The sequence below is a fragment of the Cetorhinus maximus genome, chromosome 10, assembly GCF_964194155.1.
Source record: "Cetorhinus maximus chromosome 10, sCetMax3.hap1.1, whole genome shotgun sequence".
Lineage (NCBI taxonomy): Eukaryota > Metazoa > Chordata > Chondrichthyes > Lamniformes > Cetorhinidae > Cetorhinus > Cetorhinus maximus.
In genome coordinates, this window is record NC_135888.1 from 2,487,200 (window position 1) to 2,514,498 (window position 27,299).

The following is a 27,299-nucleotide window of genomic DNA, read 5'->3' on the forward strand; positions in this document are numbered from 1 at the left end:
CCATCAGGCTCATATCCTCTGGAGCTCATGTCCTCATCCCGTCAATGGCTCCGCTCACCACACAAACATCCCACACAGTGCCATGTGTCCTGCTCACACTCTCTCCATCTGTTTACATGCAGGGGAGGCTGGTTCACAACAGCAAGGAGAGGTCCTAGACACGGTGGGGGGGGAGGAGGAGGGGTGAGGTGGGGGAGGAGGGGGTGTGGTGTCCCGCATTAGGCCCCTCACTCACTTTGAGGAATGTGCCATTGCGCTGGCTGGTGAGGATGTGGACCGTGCCTGTGGTGACGGTGAGGTTGGCGGCGAACACCCACCCGACAATTGTGCACCACGTCATCTCTCTCTCACAACACAACTGTGAGTGTCTCTCTCTCCTGCTTTTAACTCTGCTGCCATGCACTAATTATCTCTACTTTGGTTCACTGGGAGCTCTGCCAAGTGACCGACACCCTCAGCCAGCCAGTCCCTCAGCTCCAACCACGTCCTCACTTCCAGCCAAGGGGACTCCTCCTCCATTGAAGAGCTGGAAATAAGCAGCCTGGAAGACCCATCACTGCGCTTACCCACACCCTCCACCAGCGCAGAGACACACACCTCGGTGAGACTTTGATCTAGAGCAGGCTCGGGTTCACAATCTGGTGGTCACCGCACAGACACGTGTCCGCAGCAGGAGGAGGCAGGTTCAGCCGAGCTCCCCGGCACTCGGAGGGCTGCTGGGGAAGAGGCATCTGTGAGGTCCGAGTCAGATGACAAGCCTCTGGATTCAGCCTTTCAACTCATCGTGGAGAGTCAGCAGAAGCAGGGGAAAATCATGCAGATCTGTTGGAAGCCCTCAACAGAGTGGCATGTGAGTCAGAAGAGTGCGTCTGCCTGCTCTCTGAAGAAGTGGTGCCCACATGTGTGCATATGGAGGTCTCCATGGGGAGGATGGTGGACGCCAAGGAGATCCTGGTCCAGCAGGACGAGGAGGTGTACACTGACCTGCACTCCATCTCGGTAGCCATGGGTGAGTTCCTGCAGTGGCAACGCGAGAGGGAAATGGGGCACCTTGATGTCCCTCCATTACAAGGAGTCAGGCTGGGGCCCTTGGGGAACCAAAGGGAGGAGTAGTAGAAGCTGGACACCCCAGGGTCATCCACTCAGGGATCTCAGAGGCTGTCCACTCCTCCAAGTCCCGTTTGCCTGTGACCCCCTCAAAGCTTTGGGTCTCCAGAGGACCCACATCGAAGTCATCAGAGGCAGCAAGACCACCCATTGCACAGGCTGTCTCCACCCTTCCTGCGGATGTCAGGGCAGCACCTAGAAGAAGCGGCAGGCCTAGAAAAGTTAAGAAATTCTGATCACAGTTGGTTGCACGGGTGTATGCATTTTGTCACTTTATAGACCATAAGACCATAGGACATAGGAGCAGAAATTAGGCCATTCGGCCCATCGAGTCTGCTCCGCCATTCAATCATGGCTGATAACTTTCTCAACCCCATTCTCCCGCCTTCTCCCCGTAACCTTTGACCCCCTTACCAATCAAGAACCTATCTATCTCGGTCTTAAATACACTCAATGACCTGACCTCCACGGCCTTCTGTGGCAATGAATTCCATAGATTCACCACTCTCTGGCTAAAGAAGTTTCTCCTCATCTCTGTTCTAAAAGGTCTTCCCTTTACTCTGAGGCTGTGCCCTCGGGTCCTAGTCTCTCCTACTAATGGAAACATCTTCCCCACATCCACTCTATCCAGGCCTTTCAGTATTCTGTAAGTTTCAATCAGATCCCCCCTCATCCTTCTAAACTCCATCGAGTATAGACCCAGAGTCCTCAAACGTTCCTCATATGTTAAGCCTTTCATTCCTGGGATCGTTCTCATGAACCTCCTCTGGACCCTATGAAAATATATTCATTTTCACTGAGTAATGTTTAATGTTGTCCTTCAGCTTCATTGACAGGCTTCGGGAGTCCTCCCGCTGCATCCACCACCCCCCCCACCCCCCCTCTCCCCCCCTCCACTAGCAGGTTAGCTGCAGGCAGCTGGGCCACTAGTGATTCTGGAGGGAGAAGTGTGTGTGTGGCAGGGCCTTTCGGAGCCTGGTACAACCTCTCCTCCCACACGTGCGGAGCCTTCATCCATCCCCCTCATCTCACGGTCCTGAGCATTTTCAGTGCTGCCTGCTGGGGTCTCTTTCAGTCGTCTATCTGAGCCAACCTGTATCTCCGCCCACCCCCTGACCACTCCCAGGCAGCCCCCCCGTGCCCGTCCAACACGAGGCTCCGCCCACTTTCAATTTCAACAACCATGGTCACGGTCAAATATATTGTCAGCTCCCCCACCCCTTCCCCTCCCCCTGTCTTTTCCCTCATCACTGTTGACTCCCCTGTCATCACCTTTCACCTCCCACTGTCACCTACCAACCCAAACCCTTTTCCTTCCAGGATGTCAGGAGAATGTGTACATTTCCTGCCTTCCTGAGAATCAGACCCCCATCCACATTGACCTCTGAGTCCCCACCTACCATCGCACCCTCACCCTCCCACTGTACTGGTTCCCTCTGCCCCCTCTCATGCTCACCATCCCCTCCTACCATGCTCACCCTGAGTTTGCCACCCAGGATGCAGTCATGAACTTCACAGGTCCCTCCCCTGCACGTTCTCCTGGACATTCTACCCTCCCTTGCACCCTCCTCCACCCTTGCTCCCTCCTTCCCTGGGACCCCTTTTTCCTCCCGGACTCCTTTCCCCCTCCAAACTCCTTCCTCCCCCCGGACTCCATCCCCCCAAAGTCCTGCCCCCTCTGAACTCTTTCCTTCTCCCGAAGTCCTTCCTCCCCGAACTACTTTCCCCCTCTGAACTTCTTCCCTTACACCTACCTCGCCAGTTGCTGCATTCTCTCCATTACACCCTCCTCCCCGCATACTTCCTTCCCCATCCGAACTTCACCCCCCCGACACCTTTGTTCGCCCCCTCCCAACCTCACACCCCCTTGTATACCTTCCTCTCCCAGTCAATCCTAGACCTTCCTCTCCCACCCGCCCTGGACACCTTCCGCTCCAACTCATAGCTGGACCGTCCTCCCCCCCCCTTTCCTGAATATGCGTAGCAGCCCATGGCCAAGACCGTGATGTTGTGAGGCAGACCCCAGACATCAATGGTGACCTTCCACCTTCCATGAGCTGCTTCGTGGTGGAGCCATGTCCATGAGAATCTACCCAGCGTGCGATGCACGTGTTCCTCCAGGATCCAGTACCTGTAGGGCTCCAGCATCCTCTTCTCCTCAGACGTCTGTGATGTGACCAAGGCCCTAACGGTAAGAACTGACTTCTGCACGTCACGCTTGTCCAGATGTGTTCTGGGCTGACCTGTTTTCCTGCTGACGTGGGCAGTAGATTTGACATGGCTGGATGATTCCGGGGAGCAGGATTTATACTTAGATGCAAATGTATTAAAATGATGCTCCCGACGTGTGGAGGTGGGAAACATGGCTCCACCATTGACAGGCGGAGTGGTCAATCGCAAACTGGTTTCACAACAGCGTGAAACTGATTTTTGGCCTTCCCACCATATTGTCCGTTCACGCCCACCATGCACCCAACGCCAATGGAGCCAGAGAAATCCAGCCTTAGTCATTAGCACCTTGCTGTTTGTGGGAGCTGCTGTGTGCAAATTAGCTGTTACATTTCCTACATAATGACAGTGACAACGTTTCCAAAGTACTTCCTTAGCTGGAGAGCACTTTAGGATATCCTGAGATTGAGAATGGTGCTTTACAAATAGAAGCATTTCTTTCAACAGCCCTTTGCAAATTCTTGCTCCCATTGACACAATTTACACACATGTCACATCTCTTTACCCTATTTCCCAACCAACTACTAACCCATGTCACAAGCACCTTAGTACATTTTATTACATTACAAGCGCTTACATAGGTGGAAGTTGTTGTTCGTAATCTTATCAAGTGCTTTTGGTAAGTCCATCAAGACATATCTAGAGATACTTCTCTGTCCAATCTTATTAGTAATCTCAAAAAAATTCAACTAAGTTGGTTAGACTTGACCTACCCTTCACATATCCACACTCCTAGATCAACTTATACTTCTTAAAGTACTTAGTGACTTTGCACTTGGCAATAGATTTACAGTAACTTCCCCACAACTGATATTAAAGTCTGTAATTTCTTGTTTTATTCCCTCCCCCGTGTTTTAGATAATTGAGTGATGTTTGAAATACTCCAATCCATAGTACAATTCCAAATATAGAGAATTTTGGAAAATTATCACTAATCTTTCTTTCCACCCGAGGATATTAAATCAGGCCCTGGAGATCTGTCTATATTATCTATCTTATTTTGTTCCATTACCATTTGAAAAAATTATATTAAGTCCAATAAATCCCTCCTTTGACTTATTTTTATGTTATTGTGTATCACAGGATTTCGGTCCTCTTGCACTAAAGTTATAGTATCACTTGAATCTCTCTTTACTGGGCCCACATCCTGGGTTAATACTCTCTTAATATAGTTATAAAAACTTTTACCACTAGCTTTGATATCTTTTACAAAGTTTTGTTCGTACTCCCTTTTCACACCTCATTACTTTCTTTGTATCCCTTGAATAATTTTTCACTATTTTCCCAATCTACTGGATTTTCACCTTTCCTTGCATTCATGCAAACTTTTCCTATTACCTTAATACCGTCCTTTACCTTATTTGTTGCCATGGTTATGTAACTATGGAAGTGGAGCTCTTGCCTGTTAGGTGTACGTACTAGTTTTCTTTTGTACCAAATACTTCTTTGGAAACTTCCCACTGTTTGTCTGCAGGTTTAGTTATTAACAACTCAGTCCAGCTTCTCTCTCTCTCCAGGTACCATGCCTTGGTGACCATGGACCGCCATGTTAATCTTACAGAATCACAGAATCACAGAATCACAGTGCAGAAGAGGCCCTTCAGCCCATCAAATCTGCACCGACATGTGAGAAACACCTGACCTACCTACCTAATCCCATTTACCAGCACTTGGCCCATAGCCTTGAATGTTATGACGTGCCAAGTGCTCATCCAGGTACTTTTTAAAGGACGTGAGGCAACCCGCCTCCACCACCCTCCCAGGCAGTGCATTCCAGACCGTCACCACCCTCTGGGTAAAAAAGTTTTTCCTCACATTCCCCCAAAACCTCCTGCCCCTCACCTTGAACTTATGTCCCCTCATGACTGACCCTTCAACTAAGGGGAACAGCTGCTCCCTATCCACCCTGTCCATGCCTCTCATAATCTTGTACACCTCGATCAGGTCACCCCTCAGTCTTCTCTGCTCCAATGAAAACAACCCAAGTCTATCCAACCTTTCTTCATAACTTAAATGTTTCATCCCAGGCAACATCCTGGTGAATCTCCTCTGCACCCCCTCCAGTACAATCACATCCTTCCTATAATGTGGCGACCAGAACTGCACACAGTACTCCAGCTGTGGCCTCACCAAGGTTCTATACAACTCCAACATGACCTCCCTACTTTTGTAATCTATGCCTCGATTGATAAAGGCAAATGTCCCATATGCCTTTTTCACCACCCCACTAACATGCCCCTCCGCCTTCAGAGATCTATGGACACACACGCCAAGGCCCCTTTGTTCCTCAGAACTTCCTAGTGTCATGCCGTTCATTGAATACTTCCTTGTCAAATTACTCCTTCCAAAGTGTATCACCTCACACTTTTCAGGGTTAAATTCCATCTGCCATTTATCTGCCCATTTGACCATCTTGTCTATATCCTCCTGTAGCCCAAGACACTCAACCTCACTGTTACCCACCCGGCCAATCTTTGTGTCATCTGCAAACTTACTAATCCTACCCCCCACATAGTCATCTATGTCGTTTATATAAATGACAAATAATAGGGGACTGAGCACAGATCCCTGTGGTACGCCATTGGACATTGGCTTCCAGTCACTAAAGCATCCTTCTGTCATCACCCTCTGTCTCCTACAACTAAGCCAATTACTCTGGAGGTACGGATCACCTTTGTCGGTGGTACATTCATCCAGTTTGCGAGACTCTTCAGAAAGATTGTTCTTTGCCTATCTTGATCTCTTTTATCATCAATCTTTCTCATCAGCATCAGACTTTCTAAATCATGATTTCTTATTACGTGCCCAAGAAATTCCAACTGTCTCTTCCTGATCTTGGTCAGCAGAGCTCTTTTGGTCTCAGATTTTACTAGCACCTCTTCACTGGTAGTGTGACTTGCCCAAGATATCTTCATTATTTGCCTCAAAAGCCACAATTCTGCAGCTTCAATTCTTCTCTACATTGCTTCACTGATCATCCAGCACTCACTTCTGTATATCCAAATTGGTGTGGTAGCAGTCCAGGATTCCCAGCTTTGTTTCAAGGCTAATTTTGAGTTGATCATAATCTTCTTCATTTCTTGAAATGCATCTTTGGCCATTCCAATCCTTCATCTTATTTCTTGGTCGTACTTCCTATCCAATGTTAACATACTTCCTAGGTAACAAATTTTGTCTACCTGTGTAACCTTTTCATTCTTCACTCTGATCTTATGCTCTGGTCTGTTTTTCTTTTTGGATACTACTAGACATTTTGCTTTCCTACAATTTACACTTAGCCCTTTCTTCTCACCTTCACCCAGTCCAGTTTACTATGGTCAATTTTTTCCTCATGTCTTTGAAATCTTGGGCCAGAATTTTCGGCTGGGCGAGCGGGGGTGGGGCCCACTCACCGAGGTGTAAATTGACGTGGGGTGACCTTGGGTGTCTGTCCCAACGTCACTGTGCGGCATTTAGATTTTCTGTTCAGCGGGCGCGCAGCTGAGTCAGCTGCCAAACTGGCAAAGGCCTATTAGGGCCGTTTAAAAACTAATTAAAGCAATAAACTGAGCTGCCTGTCCAACCTTAAGAGCATTTTTCATGGAGAACCTCACCCACGGGCGGGATGAGGTTTCATGAAGTGTTTATAAATTGAGTAAAAATTTTTATAATAATTCATTGACATGTCCCAGCTCATGTGACACTGTCACATTGAGGGGACATGTCTTAAATTTTTTTCTTTTCTTTATTTACCTTTTTAAAACTTAAACTAAGCTCCCTGAGACACCCCTGTGTCTCAGCGAGATTTCTGCATGCGCGAAAGAGTGCAGGCCCTGACTCAGGGAATCCCCCCCCGCCCCCGCCCGCACAGGGAGTGCTCAGCGCTTCCGGGCGCATGTCACACTGGGCGGGCCTTAATTGGCCTGTCCACATAAAATGGCAGTGTGGATCCGATCGGGGGTGCCAATCAGGTTCGTGCCCGCCCCCGCCTGTCCCCGCACAACTCCCCCCCCCCACCCCACCACCACCAACAGGGGGAAAATTCTCCCCTTGGTTTCTGCTTCTGCTTTGGTTTTGTCGTCATTACAGACGAACATGCATATTCTGCCAACATTTATGAATGTGGTTAACATTGTGATGATGACCAGGTAATCTATTTTTTTGTAATGTTGATTAAGGGATAAATATTGGCCAGGACACTGAGGATAACTTCCCTGCTCTTCTTCGAAATCGTGTTATAACGTCTCATCTCAAAGGCGGATTTGTGGTTTGTGGCCATTGTTCTCCTTCTCAAACCAAGTATCAAATTCATTCATATTATGGTCACTATTCACAAGATACTCCCTTACAGTCAGATTAACTAATTCTGGTTTGTTACTCATCACTAATCTAGTACGGCTTTACCCATTGTCACTTTTACAACATATTGTTGCAGAAAACTGCCCTAAATACATTCAAAGATCCATTGCCTTTACTGCTTGAGCCATTTGCTGCTTCCCAGTCTATGTGAAAATTAAAATTTCCCATGATAAGGACATTTTTTCTGCTACACACTTCCCTGGTTTCTCTATTTATACATCCTCCTACCACATCACTGGAAGTAACTCCCACCAGAGGCTTTCATCATTTACTGCCCCTCAGTTCTACCCATTCTGTTTGCACTGTCTGTTCTCCTAACTGGCATCCATCCTTTGATTGGTATTCTTTCCGAAGTTTGTTTCCCTCTTCTGTAGATCCTATAGCCCATAATATTTAGCCCTCAGTCATGCCCAGCTTGTATCCAGCTTCTTGGTACAACTGCTACATCCTATGCTTTAACTGAACTTGTGTTTCTAATTCATTTGTTTTATTTTATAGGCTATGTGAATTTATGTACATTACCCTTATTTGGATAACTGTCCCCATACTGGCCATATCCCCTGATGGTGTTTTTATTACACTTTTGTTGTGTAACAATATTGGTTATTGGTGCTCTGTACATGTCCATACAGACAATTTGATGGTTTGATTTTTCATCACTTCCACTTTATTTTTAACAGGTATTTTATTCTGAATTCTATAACCCTTTCTGGTTCTGGAGTGTTTGTTACACTTATACCTTTTTGCACTAACTTTTGCTTTTATCCCTTCTCTTTTATCATTAGGTAATTATTTTTTACACCCAGACTGCACTGCCCCACCCCCAACCCCTCCCCCACTTCATTGCTTTCAAGTCCTTTCCACAGTTCTAGTCCACCTTTCCACTAGGCCTTTGGAGCTAGTGGTGTCACTCATTCCTGTCCCAGTGCCTCATGAAATCAACCCCTCCTTCCCACACCAGTCTTTCAGCCAAGCATTAACTTTCCTGATCTGTTTGTCGCTATGCCAATTAACACAGGGCTCGGGTAATAATCTGGAGATTCCCACACTCAAGGTCCTGCTTTTTAAGTTAAGGTCTTGCTTGTGATAACCCTTTAACAGGACCTACTCCCTGTTCTTTCCTATGAAGTTGCTTCTGACATAGATCATAAAAACTGAATATACTTTCCAGCCAGTTTGTGACTTCTCCTGCCCTGATAACACACCCTGTTAGACGCTCAATTGTGAATGCAGAGGATACCCTATTCCCCTAATTATCAAATTCCTATAACTACAATCTTTGGCACTCTCCTGCCTTGGGTAGCATTCTGGCCATCCTCCCCTCAGCCTTCTTCTTTATTCCCACAGTTGGCAGCTACATCGTACCTGTTTGGTAGCACAGGTTTCTGTGATTCCTCTTCTCAGCTTCAAGACGTCCCCTCTATCCTGCTGACTGTGTGCCATGTTCCTCTTTCTATCCCTGAATCTTTCTAAGCTGTGTGACTGTGCCCTGCAGTAAACAATCTGGGTATTTCTCCTGTCTCATCCGACACCAGCAAAAAGCTTCTTATTCTTCCTTTCAGGTGTAAAGGATCACAATCTTCAACAACTCTTAGGTACAAGCTGCCCTCCAGGTCTTTCTTCCCCTTTACTTCCCTTTGACTCCCATCCCTTCTTCTCATCTTACCCTTGCTGTGTATTCATGATACCACCACCACACTGCCCCCACCACCCCCTCCCCGACCTTCCACTCTCCCACCCCTGTACAATTTTTCCTTAGCAAAGAGTTCGGCATCATTCCCTCCCACCCCCACCTTATTGAATCCTGATCTTGGCACGACACTGAGCTCTTCTTTTGTTGCCTTCATCTCGTCGACTAATCTGTCCACTTCCAGCATTTTATACTTATTTGCTGTCACCATCAGTTTTATTAAAACCCTCACCTCTTTATAATGAATGGAGTTGGCCTGGCTAGGATGCAGATTGGCATCAGACTGCTGGAGCTGAATGATGGTAATCTTCTTATGTTTTGTGCAATTGAAGAAAAAAAAAAGTTCTGTACACATTGGGGTGAGAATTTAATGCCACACGGTGCATGAGCTATACCAAAGCAATTGTATTTACAAACCTTGAGAGCTTTGTGCTCAGATCATTCAGATCCAAATCATTAACGTGATTGACATAGCCTTACAGTATTTAAAAATAGCTTGTAAAGAACTTAACCTTGTCCCACTCTTCATAAAATAAAGGAGTTAAGAGATTTCAAACCTGCGGGATTGATTGCTGAGGACTGTGATTTGAAGCTCTCCTTTAGTACAGGAAGCAATTTCAATGCTGGAACAAATAGTACCCTTTGTTTTGTTTACACAATGTACAATTACAGACATCATAAATCCTCTAACAACAGAACCAGTCCGTAAAATAATTTAAGGAGGAGGTAACTTTAAATTGGTACAGTATTGTATGGAAGTGTGTTACTTACCACCATTTTGATAAATGTTAATAGTCCTATTGAAAATTGCTTCAAGACGAGACTTATAATGAAAAAAAATATTTCAGGAATATGAGTCATCAAACAATTAAGTCTTTCTAGAGTGCAACTGTCTTGGATCAATAGTTTTCCTTTATATTTTTTAAAACAAGTTTCATCCGCAAGAAATGTTAAGTAGTCCTTAAGTGTTTGCCTTTGTGATGCAGCACTAAAATTCTTGCCACAAGCCCAGAATCGCCATTCTAGTGTATAAATTTTCACTGGTTTGTGGAGCAGAGAAAGATACTGAAGTCTCAAGTCTACAATTACTGCGGATCTAAACTGGTAGTTTAAAATAAAGTCTGTCTCTCACACCTTGCTTATTTGGACATACTCCATGTGTCAGCCTGTATAACGATTAGACTGTGCAACTGTGGTAGGCATCATAATCTGCTGTGGTTATACATTTTCAAAAATATGAGTTTTCCAGAAGTGGTCAATGGTTAGCAATAAACTTGGTGAGTTCCCCTCCCTTCCACAACTGCCTCCCATAGCTGAGGAGGCATTGGAGCCAATTGTACTGCCCCCACTGCTAACCCAGCTCACAGGTTACTTGGTCCGATTGTCCATTGCTGTTTATGCTGAGAAATAAGGTGATAAGCAAACAGGATACTTTTTAAAATAATTAAATTGGGCTTCTGGGCCCATTGTAAGATCCAAATGTGATTTGCATGGAGCCAGTGGGCAGGCCAGCACCATGCACGTTCCACTGAGTGCTCTTTGGCATGGAACAGCCCAATCAGCAATCCTTAAAGAGACCACCAAATACAGTCATATTCTTTTTCCCTTTCATCTTTGTGAGTCCAGGAGGAACAATTGTGCTCCGTCTGGGCACACAAGATTACACTGCCCTGCCGCCAATTCCTATACTGATCCACTGGGATCGCCTCCCGTCCTCCAGCTCCATATACTGCTGGCCAGTACAGCGTAGGAGCTGGCTGATTTCCCACCCTCCCCAATCAGCGAGATGCCTCGGAGCTGGCAATCAGTACTTGAAAGGAGTCTCAGGCCGCTCACTGCTGCCAGAACAGAAGAACCTGCAGCTTCAGAGTATGGAGATAGATCAGAGGATGAGAGATTACAATCATGCACTGACACCAGCACATTAGAAACATTTCAGTGTCCATGTATTACTTCTATTTCCAAAGTGAAATGAACTGGAATTAACTTCCTGCCCTAAGAATCAACATACGAATCTCCTTCCAATTTTGTGATAGGCATGGAGCACTAACAGGTTTATAACATAAATAATTTAGTACAGCTGCACTCGTCTAGTAAATTCAGGATCGACAAAAGGTGTAATGTGAGTCATTATGTTTCTTAGACAAGGAGTTTGATAACCTTTTGTTGGGATACATAAGACTGGAAAAGGCTCGTGTATCTCAATAAACAGTCCCGAAAGATTAGCAGCTCCTGCTTGTCAAAGGTGTTATGTTAATTAGTTAAAATTGACAAATAGAATGAAATTCAATTAGCTGAGCAAATGTAAAATGTAAATGTACATCTGCTTTAAGATAGAGGTTATAACTTTCAATTTTACAAAGTAATGAGTATCTTTCCTATTCCTCCACAAACACTTCAGTTAATTGCATTTTAATTATTTTTTACTGATAAACAGTATATAGGTGTATGCGACCACTGAAGCACAACAATATTTCCACCTCACAGTCATAGCTATAAAACGGAGTAGCTATCCTTAACTATTACCAGGAAAAACATTCGCAGCATTTAAGGACAATAGTTAAAATTACAATCAATAATCATGAATCTCAGAGGATAAAAGTCCCGATCACAAATTGGGGACTGCATTTGGCTTAAATTGCTAATCCTGTACGTTAGTACTGTAGTGATAAACTACTTTAGGCTAAACAGATTGGGGATCAATTACAACATTAGCAGAACAGGTTCATATAACAGTTATCAAGGACATATGCACACATCAGTATAAACATTGCTCAATTTACTTTTTGGGTGTATACTAATCAGCATGTGTCAAATCAAAACTGTGTTCAGTACAATTATCAGGGCAGAAAAATTTTACATTGAAAACTTATGAATCATACCTTACAGGAAATATATATAGAGAATAAAGGATGAAGGAAAGATTGAAGTTAATATTTCCTTAGATTCTCCAATGAAATAAATCATAACTTTATAAATGTATTTTGTGAATGAATTTATTCTTTTAGAGTAAAGGATGATGCGTGAGAAGCATTTATTTCCAACAAATTCTGTACGATTTGTTACATGATGCAAAAACACCAAAGGAATGAGGGTACTGTGAGGCATTATCGTGGGTATCACAATGCTCAGCTCCAATCATGAAGGATATCTGGGTAGTTGTTGCTGGTGTAGTTCAGGCCTGTATCCCGTTATCTGATCCCAACCCTTCCGACAGGTCCGGACTATCCATTCATGCTCATCATCATCTGAAAGTACAGACAGACATTTCCTTGTAATTTGTCAGATGAAAATGGAACTTTGCCAGTAAAGTTCAGACTGCAGCAAGCTGCAATTACATTTAAATTGACTCAATCCCTCAGACCCAAACATTTGTATTTTTTGCATGTTAAATCAGGGAAGGTTCCAATAATGCACTCTTTGTTATTTTATGACTTATGATGGGCATCATGTCAGACCACCTCCTCCCTGTTACATCAATTACATCTGCTAACTTGCATTTTTTGTTGGATACACCATTCTGGTGGCCATGTACTGTCTCATAATACTGGATGATAAACATATTCCAGCTTCAGTAGAACCCTGTAGGATAATTGCAGTAGGTTTTATGGCTAATTTGAATCAGTGCAGCTGCAACCTCTTCAGTGGTAACCCATGAAACAAGATGAACTAGGCTATTGTCATGAACAAGGCTTAAATCCTTCCCTGATTGTTCATAATTGGTGACGATGGCCTTAACAGCCACTTGACTAGCCTTTTCACACTCTACCTGGCTGTGTGGCCACCAAATTAAATCCCAGATGCCCAGGCTGATTCCATCCAGCTGCATGGAGACTAACTACTTTCTCTTATTCTCTCTCGTCCTGTGACACTGGGTCAAACTCAAGAAACAGATTTTATCACTTTTTAAAGCGCAATTAATCCTTGTGGTTTCATTCGTACCAGCTACCAGCTAACTATAATTACCATTTAGCTTAACTGCAATTGTTTGCATATGGTAATTAAAGCTTAAATACAATTGCTGTGCATATTCTCACCTTTTGTATAATTTACTCTTTGAGACTGCAGCTACATTTTCTCCTTTTAACATAACACAACTCTATAATCAACTGGAAATTGTTATTTGGCCGGGATTTGATCATTGGCAGGATCTCAGTCTTACCATTTTATCTTTGCAAAGGAACACAATATTATATATTCTAACGCATTTTTCAAACATTTGGGTAAATAATGTGCCAAATATATATTCTCTGATATAACAAGATTTTGAATACAACAACTTGTATGATTTCCTCTTTAAATGTTGTGATAAAATTTAATTATATAATAAAGCACACTCTTCATAATGTCTTCTCCCCACACCGTGCCCCCCCCACCCCCCACCCACCCCCCCAAAACACTGCTAAAGAGCATGTAACACTCTGCTCAAGTCATTTTATGATTTAACAAGTGGCAAAATACATTATTGTAATATATCCCAATATCAGGACCTAAAGGTTAACTTTCTAATTTTAGTAATTTAAATTTAGTAATTTTAGTGATAAAGTAGTAATGAGTATAAAATGGAGTTTCCCCTTTTATGCCTTCTCTGTCAAAGTAGCGACGTGATAAAACATCACCATTAGTACCTACTGTGAAATATATGTTTTCAATGTCCAATGCTATATTTTATATTACAGCACAGTTTTTGCTAGCAGGCCTGAATTCCCTCTTCTGCACCGTGACATCTGGAGTTCCTGAAGGATCTACCCTTGGCCCCCTCCATCTATGTGCTTGGTAACATTGTCTAAAAACACATCAGATTTCACATGTACTCTGATGACATCCAGCTCTACCGCACCATCAGTTCTCTCAACCCATCCTCTGCTTCTGATTGGTTATGCTGCTTGTCCAACATCTACTACTGGATGAGCAGAAGTTTCCTCCAGCTAAATATCAGGAAGACCAAAGCCATTTCTTTTGTCCCCAGCACAAACTCCATTCCCCAGGTGCTAACTCCATCCCTCTTCCTGGTCACTGTTGGAAATGGAATCAGATTGTTCATAACCCTGGTATCCTTTTTGATCCTAAGATGAGCTTCCAATCCCATATCTATCTCCACCAATGCCAACACCACCTACTTCACCTCCATAACATCACCCCTCTCTACCGGTGCCTCAGTTCATCTGCTGCTAAAATCCTCATCCATGCCTTTGTTTCCTGTAGGCAACTATTCCAACACTGGCCTAGTCAGCCTCTCATTCTCCACCCTCCATAAATTTGGGATCATACAAAAGTCCTGTATCGTAATTCGCAGTAAGTCCTGTGCTCACTGACCTACATTGGCTCCTGGTCAAGCAATGTCTTGATTTTAAAATTCTCGTTCCTGTTTTCAAACCTCTCCATGGCCTTGCCCTTCCTTATTTCTGTAATCTCCTCCAGCACCCCCCAACCCTCTGAGATATTTGTGCTCCTTTAATTCTGGCCTCTTGTATATTCCCAATTACAATTGTTCCATCACTGGTGGTCGTGCCTTCAGTTGTTTAGGGCTCAAGCTCTGGAATACCTTCCCCACACCTCTCTGCCTCTCCACCAGGCTTTCCTCCTAAGACATTCCTTAAAACCCTTCTGGTCATCTGATCTAATATCACCTTATGTGGCTCAGTGTCAATCTTTTGTTTGATAACGCGAGCCATTAAAGGCACTATAGAAATGCAAGTTGTTGTATGAGGACAGTTCTGCAGCACTACTGCCTACCAATTCATACAGTATCATCCGGAAATACATGCGTCTTCTCCTTACATGCTGTGGCACAGTGCCAAAACCCAATGAAAATTGGCAGTAAAAAAGAACACCAGAAGAATTAAACACTGGTTTGCTCTGGAGGAGGGTCTAGAATAAGAGCCTGCAGATGTTTTGGCTGGGTATGAAGTAACTAAGCACCACACTATCTACAGCACAGTATTGGAGGTATCCTCTACTTGCCAGTCAGGGTCTGTGTGGTAACACATAAGATACCAGCATATTTCCCATTCTGATGTTACTTCCAGCCAAGCTGTTATGCTAGTATATTCACAGCGATAGAAAAGTGGCAACAAACTCAGAAGACAAGAGGTGTGCACATATGCATGGAACTGCTTTGTCACTTGGCAGCTAGCAGTGTGTTGGACTATACATGTTCTAGTCTCAGGACACTTTAAATCAGTTAAGAGTGATCATTATTTCACATTCAGTTTCTCCCCATTTATCAATGCCTTATGCCTTAAGTAAGTAGAGGGAACTGTATCTATAAAGAATGATTGAACACAGAAACTTTCAAAAAAACAACACACCTAACACATTGTGCCCCAATCTGTTTCTTGTACAAAGGGTAGAGCAAAAACCAGTATCGTTTCTGGAAAGAAAATGTGCATCACAATTCCCCGAATTGCTGAACAAAGGTTGCAGCACACAGCATGTTCCAGTACCTTGGTATGTCTCACACTGAAGCTGCACCGTGTTTATATGAGAGATATAGGTTGTATGTAAAGGAGGTAACCACCATTTTCACAGCTGCTACACCCAGCTGAGATATTCAAAAAAATGAAAACCAGTCCCTTGGTTAGCAACACAGCTTACCTGGCTCTCAGGTACCACTTCTTTTTATTATGAGATTATAAGTGTTGGAATCAACACTAAAAAATAGCCAAGTTATGCTGCAGCAGATAAAAGTAATTATCAACACTTGATTAATTTAAATAGATACAAAGATCCCTCTTAAATGATGCAAAAAAGAATTAATTGTTAAAGAACCTTACAATAATAAAGATCATAAATTGGTCCTTTGCAAAAATGTATATTTTATGTATCAAAAAAATAAGGCAGAGAGTCAGGGGGGTTTGAAAGTATAAGCAATTTATTTCATATTGTAAGATGAAGTTCCGTGGTTCAATTCTCCTTGAGTTTCCCTATTTTAGGCCACCGAGGTTTGTCAGCCTTTGGCCAGTACAGAGAGTTTCAGGGGGAAGTAAGTGGAAAGCTGATGTAATGCATCTGAACTGCGCCTGTTGTTGCCATTGACATAGTGGTGTTAACAGAAACCACAGATCATCTGCCCAGTGGGATGATGATGCATAGTGTACAGCACCAATGTAGGGGCAAAAGGTCAAGTGAAAAAAAAGAGAATGAACGCAAATACCATTTAAGACTTTATTACTTACTGCTAGAAATCTGGAACTACCTTTGATAGATCTTGACACATAAATTCTTCTAAGTTACTTCAAACACTCAGAATGGCCTCTGACTACCACGTATTTGCCACATAAAGTTTTTAGGAATTTTCAGTGTTTTAATGAAAATTTACAGGAACAGTTTTCAGTCGCTTTGTGTACAATGGCCCAGAATTTGCTGGAGTGGAGAGTCTCACAGCATGCCCCGTTAGTTAGGCTTGTTCCTGCACACTTCAGATTTGCCCACAAATTTGCTTGAAGTATATACAAGCTGATAAAAGTGTGGCAAGGGCAATAGGGTATATTGAACTATGAAGGATGGAACATACAGTTTATCTCCTTAACAACTGAGATTTAAGGATTGAGAAATAAACAGGGAAGGACTGAATTAGAGTGGGTGAGTTAATGTCAAGTCAGACTCAGAGAGAGAAAAAGAGAGGGAAGGAAAGATTGGACTAAGGGAGAGAGAACAGAAGAGGCAGAAAGGAAAAAGAAAAAGACCATAAATCTCCCAACAGCAATTCACTACTTGCAGGAATGAGACTCCACTGTTTTAATTGTTCACTTTCTGGGCAAGAGTACTTAATTGGCAGGCATTAATAATTATCACATTGTTAAAAAGGTACTCATGCTATTAATTAATAAACTTAACTTTCTGTGATAACTTTGAAGTATAAATGCAGCGATTTCATGAAACCCACGAAAAGGTTAAGAGCAAGATGCTGTTTTGCGAAGTTAAAGACGGAACAGCGCAAATCGTCCATCAACTTGTCAGGATTCATAATTCATATATCTCCCTCGTCACAAGTCGCTGGCCAATTTGCATATGAATAATGGCACCTGTCATTCACATGCCATTATTTTTTCAACAAATTCTGGGCCAATATGTTTGTCTCAGAACATGTACTTTTATTAATTGTAAAACTTAGAGTGGGAATATTCTTTAGACCTTCACTAGCATTTAAAAGTAGTCACATTACCATCCTACATTTGAAATAGAAACTGTTCCACTTTGATGATGACGCTATAAGTTAGAGAATTCTGCTTTTTCCTTGTCAAGAACAGGTTAAGCACTTAATTGCTAAAGGAGGGACTGCTTTACACCCTGTTTATCAGTGAACAAAACACCAGTCTCTACAGAGAATATTCAAGCACGTGGGTTAAAGGCCGAGGAACCTGTGCATCCTTTTAAGCCACTCCCAGGCCTAAGAGAGAGACAGCAACACTTTCTGCTAACCTGTCTGGTCTTTGGAGTCAAGTAAAGAACTTCCTGAATGCTTCCTACCATCTGCTTTTGCTAGCTTCAAGCCCTGGCCAGAAGCCTTGGTGTTTCCTGTCCCTTCCTGCAGTGTCTACACAGAAGTAGCTCCAGGTCTGTCCCTTTTATCCCAGCCTTCTTCCTCAGTTCCTCCCGTCTGCAGCTGTTCATTTACTCTTCCTCTACAGCCCTGGCCTTCTGGCCCATACTATCTCTCTCAAGGGAACCCAGTTCCTCTGCATAATGGATACCAACTGCCTTCCAATTGTTTTCTTCCTTGAAGGAACATTGTTGGCATATATTTTTTGTGACGTGCCCCTGGTGATGGGCTTGGCTTTTGTAAATTGAGAATAAGCTTAAGGCAGTTTGATGTACAAAATGAAAGTCATCCATTTTTGTGCAGACAAAAGTAGAAATATACATGGAACATTATACAGCAGCAGCTTCTGTACATGAACAAGACAGAAATGTCAGAGAAAAACATGCATCTTATTAGTCCCAAAAATAATTAATATTTAAAGCAAATAGACTATTAATTCTGCCTGAATTCACAGTAAGAATTTGTTAAATTTTGCACATAAGCAATAGGATTCATTCAACTTATAAAATTATTTTAATTCAGAAACATTATTAGATAGACTTCAATATTATTCAACATACTTTAGTATCCATGTAAAACAGTCAAAATGGCACCAAACTTGAAGTGTTATGGTATGTTGTGCAAAATTTACTATTAGTGCAAAAACATGAATCTGTATAGGTGTTTATGAATTGAAGAGATGACAAAAAACAGAGAAATAAGCATGGGGAGTTATCATGTGACTGTTGTCTGTCAAAAATTAGACAAAAGATTAGGACAAAAAAAATTGCAGATGCTGGAAATCTGAAATGAAAACAGAAAATGCTGGAAACACTCAGCAGGTCAGACAGCATCTGTGGAGGGAAAAACAGAGTTATGAAGTATTAAAGATTAAAGATAACTGTTAAGTTCCACAGTGTTTTAGTAATGGAAAGGAACAAATTGCCAGTTCATATTTCAAATTTGCAGAGTTCACTAGGTGAGTTTGTTATGATCAGTTAGGGACTAATAACATTTTGTTTAAAGTAGATAAAGTTTGAGATTCAAGATACTTACCAAATGAATAAAGTCACAAGATTCCATGGGTTTTGAACAAACAAAAATAAAATTCACTACACAAGATCAGAAAGATAAAACAATTTACAATATCTATTTTATACTCTAACATTCAGGGTAAGTATGAGGTACATGTGAATTAACAAGCAAACTGTGGTTGAACACACCACACTACACAATAAATGACAGATGCAAATAAATCCAATTCCATGGATTTCTCAACAACCCACCCAGACGTTTGTCACAGTGTGAACCAAAAAATCTCACTGAAACTTTGTCCTTCTCACAAGGGTTTCCAATCTCCACATTTGAAGATCCTGCCTTGGAATTATCTCCAAACATCATTCCCACTCGGTTGGCTTTAACAATGGCCCACCTCACAGGGTTTCAATCTTGCCTTCCAAGATTCCTTCTCCATGGATTCCCAGGTATCTTATACTATCAAACACTATCTTACAAGCACACTTTCAGATCTGTGGCTATGCCAAGCAGAACACAACTGCTCCAAAAGGGTACCTTTGTCCTAACAGCCCTCTTTACTTAAAGTCTGCTCCCAGCAGCTCTTTCTTTAAGTTGGAGCCTATTTCTCTGCTCCTTTCTTTTAATTTAATAGGGACTTGTTTCTGTCCCTTTTGTCATTGTGACACTTGTTGGCTGTCAGACTGCCTCAAACTGACTGCCTCAACAAAAGCTGTTCACTAATCCTTGAATTGATCTGGTGACCTATCACAACACTCCAAGGGGTTCCCATCCTTGTTACTAAGCAGGAACCAATGTAGCAAGCATTGGAAAATTCTATACCTTAAATGTTATAATCTCCATAGACTACTCCTTTAGCACATAGGGACCCAAAAGTCAATGAATTTCATAACGAGTTTAAGAAACTTACCAGCATTACGTAAAAATTTATTGTCGTAACCAGTGATTACTCTGGTTGCAGGGTTATAGAAACCATCACCACAGTCATAATGTCCTTCTGGAATTGTCCTTGGAGGATCCAAGTTTGTGAGCTGGGAACGACCTTAGCCAAGTGCAGAAATATCAACAGATTACTACAACATCCACTATATATACAAATTTCTTGTGTATAGGATATTAGACAGATGGCAGTGAGTTCAGCACTAATTATGTCACAAAACATGACAGGAAAGCTTGAATGGTTTTTGAAAAATTTTCCAAGGCTAAATTAGCCCTTAAATACAGTTGTTATCCTTTATAATACATTTTTCTTTTGGGTTAATGTCCTGAATATCCTTGAATAGCCTGAGCATGAAATGGCATAATGCAACTGAAAAGGCAGAAATTATATATCATGTAATATAGAATACCAGTAATTCCAGTCACGTATCAAGAAATAAACCATTATATAGTAACATTTTAGTCCACAAATATACTTATTATTTTTTCTTTTCTTTATGAAATATCATGGTCTCTTATAAATACCTGCTGGTTTTAATCCATTACAAATTTCAGTGTAAAAGCGCCTGTCATATTTATCACAATATGTCCACTCCTCTTCATATTCCAATCCATCTGCAAATACGTAGTCACCCTAAAAGGCAAGTGTAGCTAATCAACAAGTGTCAACTACAGGCAGCAAGCACTGCACAACCATTATCAGAGAAACATTTTCTGGAAGACATTTTTGATTAGGAAGACTGAAAGTGTGTAAAATTACTTATCACACAAAGATGTTACTTTTTGACTAATAAACATTAAAATGCTTGTGAATCAATCTGAATGATTGTCACTCTTAACAAATGATAACATTTGGGTACTGTTCAAAAAGATTCAAATCAGACCTGTATTATTGCTCCACTGTCCCAGGTGGCTACATATTTGTTTCCATTCGGAAAGTATAAGGTTCCTTGACCATGAAACATGCCATCTTTCATTCCGCCCTCATATCTTGTTTCTGTTGGGAGGATATACACCCCATTGCCTTCCATCCTGAGAGAAAGCAGAAAACAAGGAGGAGGAAAGGGAGAAACAGGAAGTAGAAGAAAAGAAAGGTTGTATCATTATTGGCTGGGTATCCACTGGGTATGGCAGAGACAATGACCCTCACAGAATAACAGAGTTTCCTTCCAGCGTGAATATTGCTTCTCAGATTAATTAAAACGGAATTATTTCTCAATTGAAGTGATAATGAAACAAGTAAGGAAACAAAAGATGTAGCCCATTATCATTCCCTTTGGCCTTACACCACCAACCCTTTTATCATTTAATCCCTCCTGTTTACACCATAGACCTTCCCCTTTGTCCGTTGCCCTCCCTCCCCCCCCTTTCAATTGCTTAAAACCTGTTGCATCTCTAGGTCATGGAGCTGAATTATTTCTCTTCCAGAGGTGCTGCCTGACTTGCTGAGTACTTCCAGCATTTTCTGTTTTTATTTCAGATTTCCAGCATCTGCAATATTTTGCTTTGGTACATTTGATCAGTTGCCAGGAAGGTCTTTGAAGAAAATTGGCAATTGATTCCAGAGGCAACTGGATGTGTTTCACGGGAAAGAAGGGCTTGGATCAACTGTAAAAAGGTCGGCTCCTGGTTCAAATAGTCTTTGCATGTTACCAACATTTTGCCAGTTTTCATCAGTAGATGTCTCTGGTGCAATTGAGAAATAGTAAAATTACTGTACAGCATTTTAAACAGAGCTAATGACTTTCTTTACCAAAAGAAACAAAAACACAACTGTTTTTCTTGGTAATTAACAACCTGCCAACAAAATTGCACTCGCAAAAATTACGCTTCAAAGCTCCACACGCTGCAACTTCGCGACTCATTAACCAGGGACAAAAACAGGCATTCTCCGGGTTTGCACTGAAAGAGGAATTTCAGGCCCCTGGTGGCGGCAAATTGGTATTGCATCAATCATCTCTTATTTAGCGTGACCTCCCATTGTTGAAGTGCCACCATCATTCCACATGATATGAACTTCAATCGTAAAAGTTAATGAGAAAATGTGAAGACATGTTCTTGTTTAAAAAGAGTTGGGGACGTGTAATAAACTCCAAGTGATTGTACGGACTGATTTTTATTTTATTTTTTGCGGTTTACGATTTCATCTGAACCTCCCAAAATGCTGCATGCTTGAACTCGTTCTCAGCTTTGTGCTCTTGCCTAAATATAACCACGATGATTTCTCATTGGGTGCAGTGGGATTGAGCAACGGCTGGCTCGGTTTCCTTGTGAAACCAATGGTGTAAGACAACTCATTCTGATTATTTTTTAAAATTATATTTTCAGGAGTTTGCAGTCATATTCTAGGAAGTCATCTATGTTTAAGTGCAAACATTGATTTGGGGCCAACAGTTTAACGATAGTATAAGCATATAATGCAGTCATTCTACAAACTTAGAAACTATTAGTCGAGGGATTACTATTGCAGAATATTTATACATCAACACTTAATGCATTCACATGACTTTTCACCACTATGACAGGCATTAACCAGTTTAAGAAAGGTTTTAGACCATTTATTTTAAACTAGTGTATGGAGAAATGTCCTATAAGCATGGGCACACGATTTAACGTTTTAATCATATGAACTGGAATGCTGCACAGCAGGACTAGCTTTTGCTGTGCACTGAGGTTGTGAATGTGCAGATGCCTGACATTCATACAGATATGGAATCCAGATAAATACCATTGTTTGAAAGATTAACTCTTGACCCCAGTTATTCACAATATATATTGACTTAGATGAGGAAATTAAATGTAATATCTCCAAATTTGCAGATGACACAAAGCTGGGTGGGAGGGTGAGCTGTGAGGAGGATGCAGAGATGCTTCAGTGTGATTTGGACCAGCTGAGTGAGTGGGCAAACGCATGGCAGATGCAGTATAATGTGGATAAATGTGAGGTTATCCATTTTGGTAGCAAAAACAGGAAGGCAGATTATTATCTGAATGGCTATAAATTGAGAGAGGGGAATGTGCAACGAGACCTGGGTGTCCTGGTACACCAGTCGCTGAAGGTAAGCATGCAGGTGCAGCAGGCGGTAAAGAAGGTAAATGGTATGTTGGCCTTCATAGCCAGAGGATTTGAGTACAGGAACGGGGATGTCTTGCTGCAATTGTACAGGGCCTTGGTGAGACCACACCTGGAATATTGTGTGCAGTTTTGGTCTCCTTATCTGAGGAAGGATGTACTTGCTATAGAGGGAGTGCAGCGAAGGTTTACCAGACTGATTCCTGGGAATGCGGGACTGACATATGAGGAGAGATTGAGTCGATTAGGATTATATTCGCTGGAGTTCAGAAGAATGAGGGGGGATCTCATAGAAACCTATAAAATTCTAATAGGACTAGACAAGGTAGATGTGGGAAGGATGTTCCCGATGGTGGGGGAGTCCAGAACCAGGGGTCACAGTCTGAGGATATGGGGTAGACCATTTAGGACTGAGATGAGGAGAAATTTCTTCACCCAAAGAGTGGTGAGCCTGTGGAATTTGTTACCACAGAAAGTAGTTGAGACCAAACCATTATATGCTTTCAAGAAGGAGTTAGATATAGCTCTTGGGGCAAAAGGGATCAAAGGGTATGGGGAGAAAGCAGGAGCAGGGTATTGAATTGGATGATCAGCCATGATCATAATGAATGGCGGAGCAGGCTCGAAGGGCCGAATGGCCTACTCCTGCTCCTAGTTTCTATGTTTGAGCTTCAACCTCATGAGAAAGGGTAGCCCTCAGGATAAAACCTATAGGGTGGATTTTTAACCAGGCACGGGTGATTTAATGAATAAGTTTAGAGATATTTGGGCAATTAAGTTTTATGTTTTTGAAATGACAGAAAATATTGACAAAACAACTTTTTGATTGATTTAATTTGTTCCCTTTCCTTCTTTTGCAAGTTATTTGTTGGTAGATTTCTGCTAAATCTTCATTAGTAGTTTCCCTACTTACTTTCATATCAACATCATTAATTTAACAGTGATTTGTTTTCACTTTTTAATAGAGTCATAGAGGTCTACAGCACAAAAAAAGGCCCTTCAGCCCATCGAGTCTGTGCCGCTCAAACAAGTACCTAACTATACTAATGCCATTTTCCAGCATTAGGCCCATAACCTTGTATGCCATGGCACCGCAAGTGTACACCCAAATACTTCTTAAATGGCATTTAATTCAATCAAAACCATAAGACGGGCTGTCAGACATATTTTGCACTGGTGATTGCTGGTGAATATATTGATGAGGACCAGGACAGAGTGAGGATGGAGTGCTGGGATCACAATAGAACAGTCACTAACACTCGAACATTCATTTGTTATGCAAAAGGTATATAAACAAATCATTCTTCCTCACAGAAGTGCAAGAAATTGATGGGTTAGCACTTGTCAAGGGGGAGAAAGACAAATGTTGCTCATAATGTCTAAATTATGCAAGGCAGCTATAAACAGAGCAAATATGATTCTGGGTATTGCCAAATCAATAAGTTAAAATGTCCAGAATTATAAAGGAGCTCTGGTCATGTTGCAGCTGGTATGCTGAGTTCTTGCCATGTAAAGTGGGGATTCATCTCTGGAAGCTGTGTGGAGAGAAGCAGCAAGGCTGATTCTGTGTCGAAGGGAAGAGCTAATAAAAACATTTCATAAACTAGGACTTCACAACCTTGAAAAAGGACATGTCACAGGATGTCACAGAAGCTTTTGGTCACGAATAAATCAATAGGCAATTCAGGAGAAACGCCTTAACCTAGAGAGAAGTTAGAATGTGGAACTTCACACGGTGTGTACTTGAGGCGAATACCATAGATGCATTCAAGGGGAGGGGAGTTAAGCACAAGGGAGAAAGGAATAGATGATATGTTGAAGTTTGAAGTAGGTGCAAGGATGCTCTTTGGAGCATGACACTAGCATGGACCTGTTGAGCTGAAAGGCCTATTACCGTATTGTGAATACTTTGTAATAGAAGTGTAGAGGATAATTAACAATATAGAGAAAGTAAATCCGAAAGAACACTTTCAGAAAAGTCAGGCAGTAGGACAAGGTGTAACAGAGTTTGAGTTTTGAGTGGCAAACTTAGGGCAGACATTAGGAAGAGGGCGATCAACAGCTGGAGCAGTTTCCCGGAAAGGGTGTTGAGGCCAACACACAGGCATCATTTAAGAAACAGCTAGATGTGGCTATCAGAAACAGAAGCTGAGAATTAGAATGGATGAGATCAGATAGTCCAAAGGGCTTTTTTCATCTGAATTTAAGTTGTGTAAATTTCCTTTCTTTCCCTTTACTTTAGTGGTTTGGGACCAATAAAAGAATAATGAATGTTTAAATACCACCAAGATCAAATTATACATTCACTCTGTGCCTATTGTATTTAAGTATGTACTATAATCCCAGGAGGTCTTGTGGTGCAGTGGGTGTCATTTTGGCCTCTGAGCCGGAAGTTCCAGGTTCAAGTCCCCCTCCAGGACTTGGTAACCAAGTAAGGTATGTTTGTAACATGAATAAACAGGTTGAGTATCAACCTGTAAATCCTCCCAACATACAGCAATGGCAGGCAGTGAGAGAGATTCCTGGTCAGCCATGTGATGGAAACAAAATTAGAACCTCTCCCATCACTATTCATAGCTCTGGACTATAACATGCCACAGCAACTTAGACTCCTTGGGAGGTTGGTTGGATCAGTTAGTTGGATGGCTGGTGTGGATCAGATTGGTGCAAACAGTATGGGGTTTGATCCCAGTTCTGGTTGGGGTGGATCCGGGACCTGCCTCCTTGGAGATCGTGGCGCTGTGGTTTGGACTTGCTTTTGGTCAAGAGCTGAAGAAAAGACTATAATCGCAACAAATTAAAACAATATTTAAAGATAAAATAATTGTCACATTATGTTGATTTATTGAAGGTGGTAAGAGTTGTTGATGTATTCTGCATCATTTCAGAGTAACACTGTCACATGTAAGGGAATTATGTTGTGATTACAAAAAATGTTTAAAAATATCAAGAGCCTAATAGATGATGGAATTGAACAGAAAAACTGAAGATGGTGAAAAAAAGAAAAATGTTAATTTTTTTAGCACCTTTCATGACCGTGGGATGCCCCAAAAAGCTTTACAGCTAATGAAGCACATTTAAAAAACATAGTGACAATTGTATAGGAAGAAATTCAGCAGCCATTTTGCACACAGCAAGCTCCCACAAACTGCAGTGTGATAAGGGACAAATAATCCAGTTTCAGTGATATTGATTGAGGGATAAATATTGGCTAGGACATAGGGAATAACTCCCCTGCTCTTCTTTGAATAGTGCTATGGGATTTTGGGGCCTCAGTTTAATGTCTCATCTGAAAATCAGCACCTCTGATAGTGCCACAATCCCTAGTCCTGCACTGGAATGTCTGCCTAGTTTTTTTTTGATGCTCAAGTTGCTGCAGTGGAACCATGAACCCACAATCTTCTGACCGAAGAAGCAAGAGTGCTTTTTGGCAGGCACCGGAAAATGGAAAACTCTGGAAATACAAGGCAGGTCACTCGGCATCTGAAAGGGGGAACAAAGGCAACAGGTGAAGGTTTTCATTTTCCAGCTGAAGTGTTAATCTGTGTTCAGATGTTGTCAGCCTGTGGTAACTTTCTGCTGAATAGGCAGCCTCTCCCCTGCTGGTGGTAGATGATGGGCACCCTCTTTGGCGAAGCCAGTGTTACTGCTGCAGTGCAGTACTTAGGGATTGTGGCACTGTCAGAGATGCTGATTTTTGGACACGTCAAATTGAGGCCCCCAAGATCCCATGGCTCTATTCAAAGAGCAGGGGAGTTATTCTCTGTGTCCTAGCCAATATTTATCCCTCAATCAATACAACACGGTGCCAGGGTCTGCATGTTAGTCTGGCACCCAGCTCCATTCATCTAACTTTCCCCAATTCCTTTGCTTCCTGTTTTGTCAACTAGCCATCAAGGCCAATGATGAGGCCCCTTCTCCCAGGGTGTCTCCTTGGTCATAAATAAGTTGATATTTCAAGTCAGTTCTTTCCATACCTGCCATTATGGTAATCCCCAATGTAGCTGCTGCCTGTGTACTCCATGGCTTCAGGGAACAACAGTGTCACCATGGCAATGCCCTTTCACCCCTCTCAATGAGAGAAAAAGAAAATGAGAAACAAACTTTGATAAGTTAGTTGCATAGCGGAACAATTAATATTTTAATATGTATACAAATAAATAAGATGAAAGCTAAAAGGTGGAAGTCGAAACAAATTTGTCATTTAAAAGTTAGCTGTGCTTTAACCAAACTTGCTAGCCGTTAATGATTGGCAGTCGGATTATCCAATTAACGGCAAGCTTGTTACACCGGCCGGCTAGAATAGACCAATCAGTGATAGTTGGGCGGGGATTAGAGAAAGCGATGAAGTTAGGCTGCGGCGG

General features: G+C 42.2%; 1 protein-coding gene and 1 long non-coding RNA gene across 5 annotated transcripts in view; both read right to left on the bottom strand.

Annotated features, from left to right (window-relative positions):
* Window positions 1–27,299, bottom strand: part of LOC144685408 (uncharacterized) — a 1,061,419-nt gene that overhangs the window by 176,931 nt on the left and 857,189 nt on the right. The window lies entirely within an intron of this gene.
* morn5 (MORN repeat containing 5) lies at window positions 11,765–27,020 on the bottom strand. 4 transcript variants are annotated; one of them, XM_078549627.1, is made up of 6 exons: window positions 26,913–27,020; window positions 21,376–21,548; window positions 20,747–20,894; window positions 20,388–20,496; window positions 19,834–19,965; window positions 11,765–12,612 (listed from the first exon to the last, which is right to left on the bottom strand). In XM_078549627.1, exons 2-6 carry the CDS (start codon window positions 21,534–21,536, stop codon window positions 12,503–12,505), a joined length of 660 nt encoding a protein of 219 aa, XP_078405753.1. In that variant the 5' UTR covers window positions 21,537–21,548; window positions 26,913–27,020; the 3' UTR covers window positions 11,765–12,502. The 4 variants fall into 4 exon arrangements, with proteins under 4 accessions (XP_078405753.1, XP_078405756.1, XP_078405754.1 ...); XM_078549630.1 differs by having other exon boundaries at window positions 21,305–21,548; window positions 26,913–27,014; XM_078549628.1 differs by lacking the exon at window positions 21,376–21,548 and having other exon boundaries at window positions 26,913–27,009.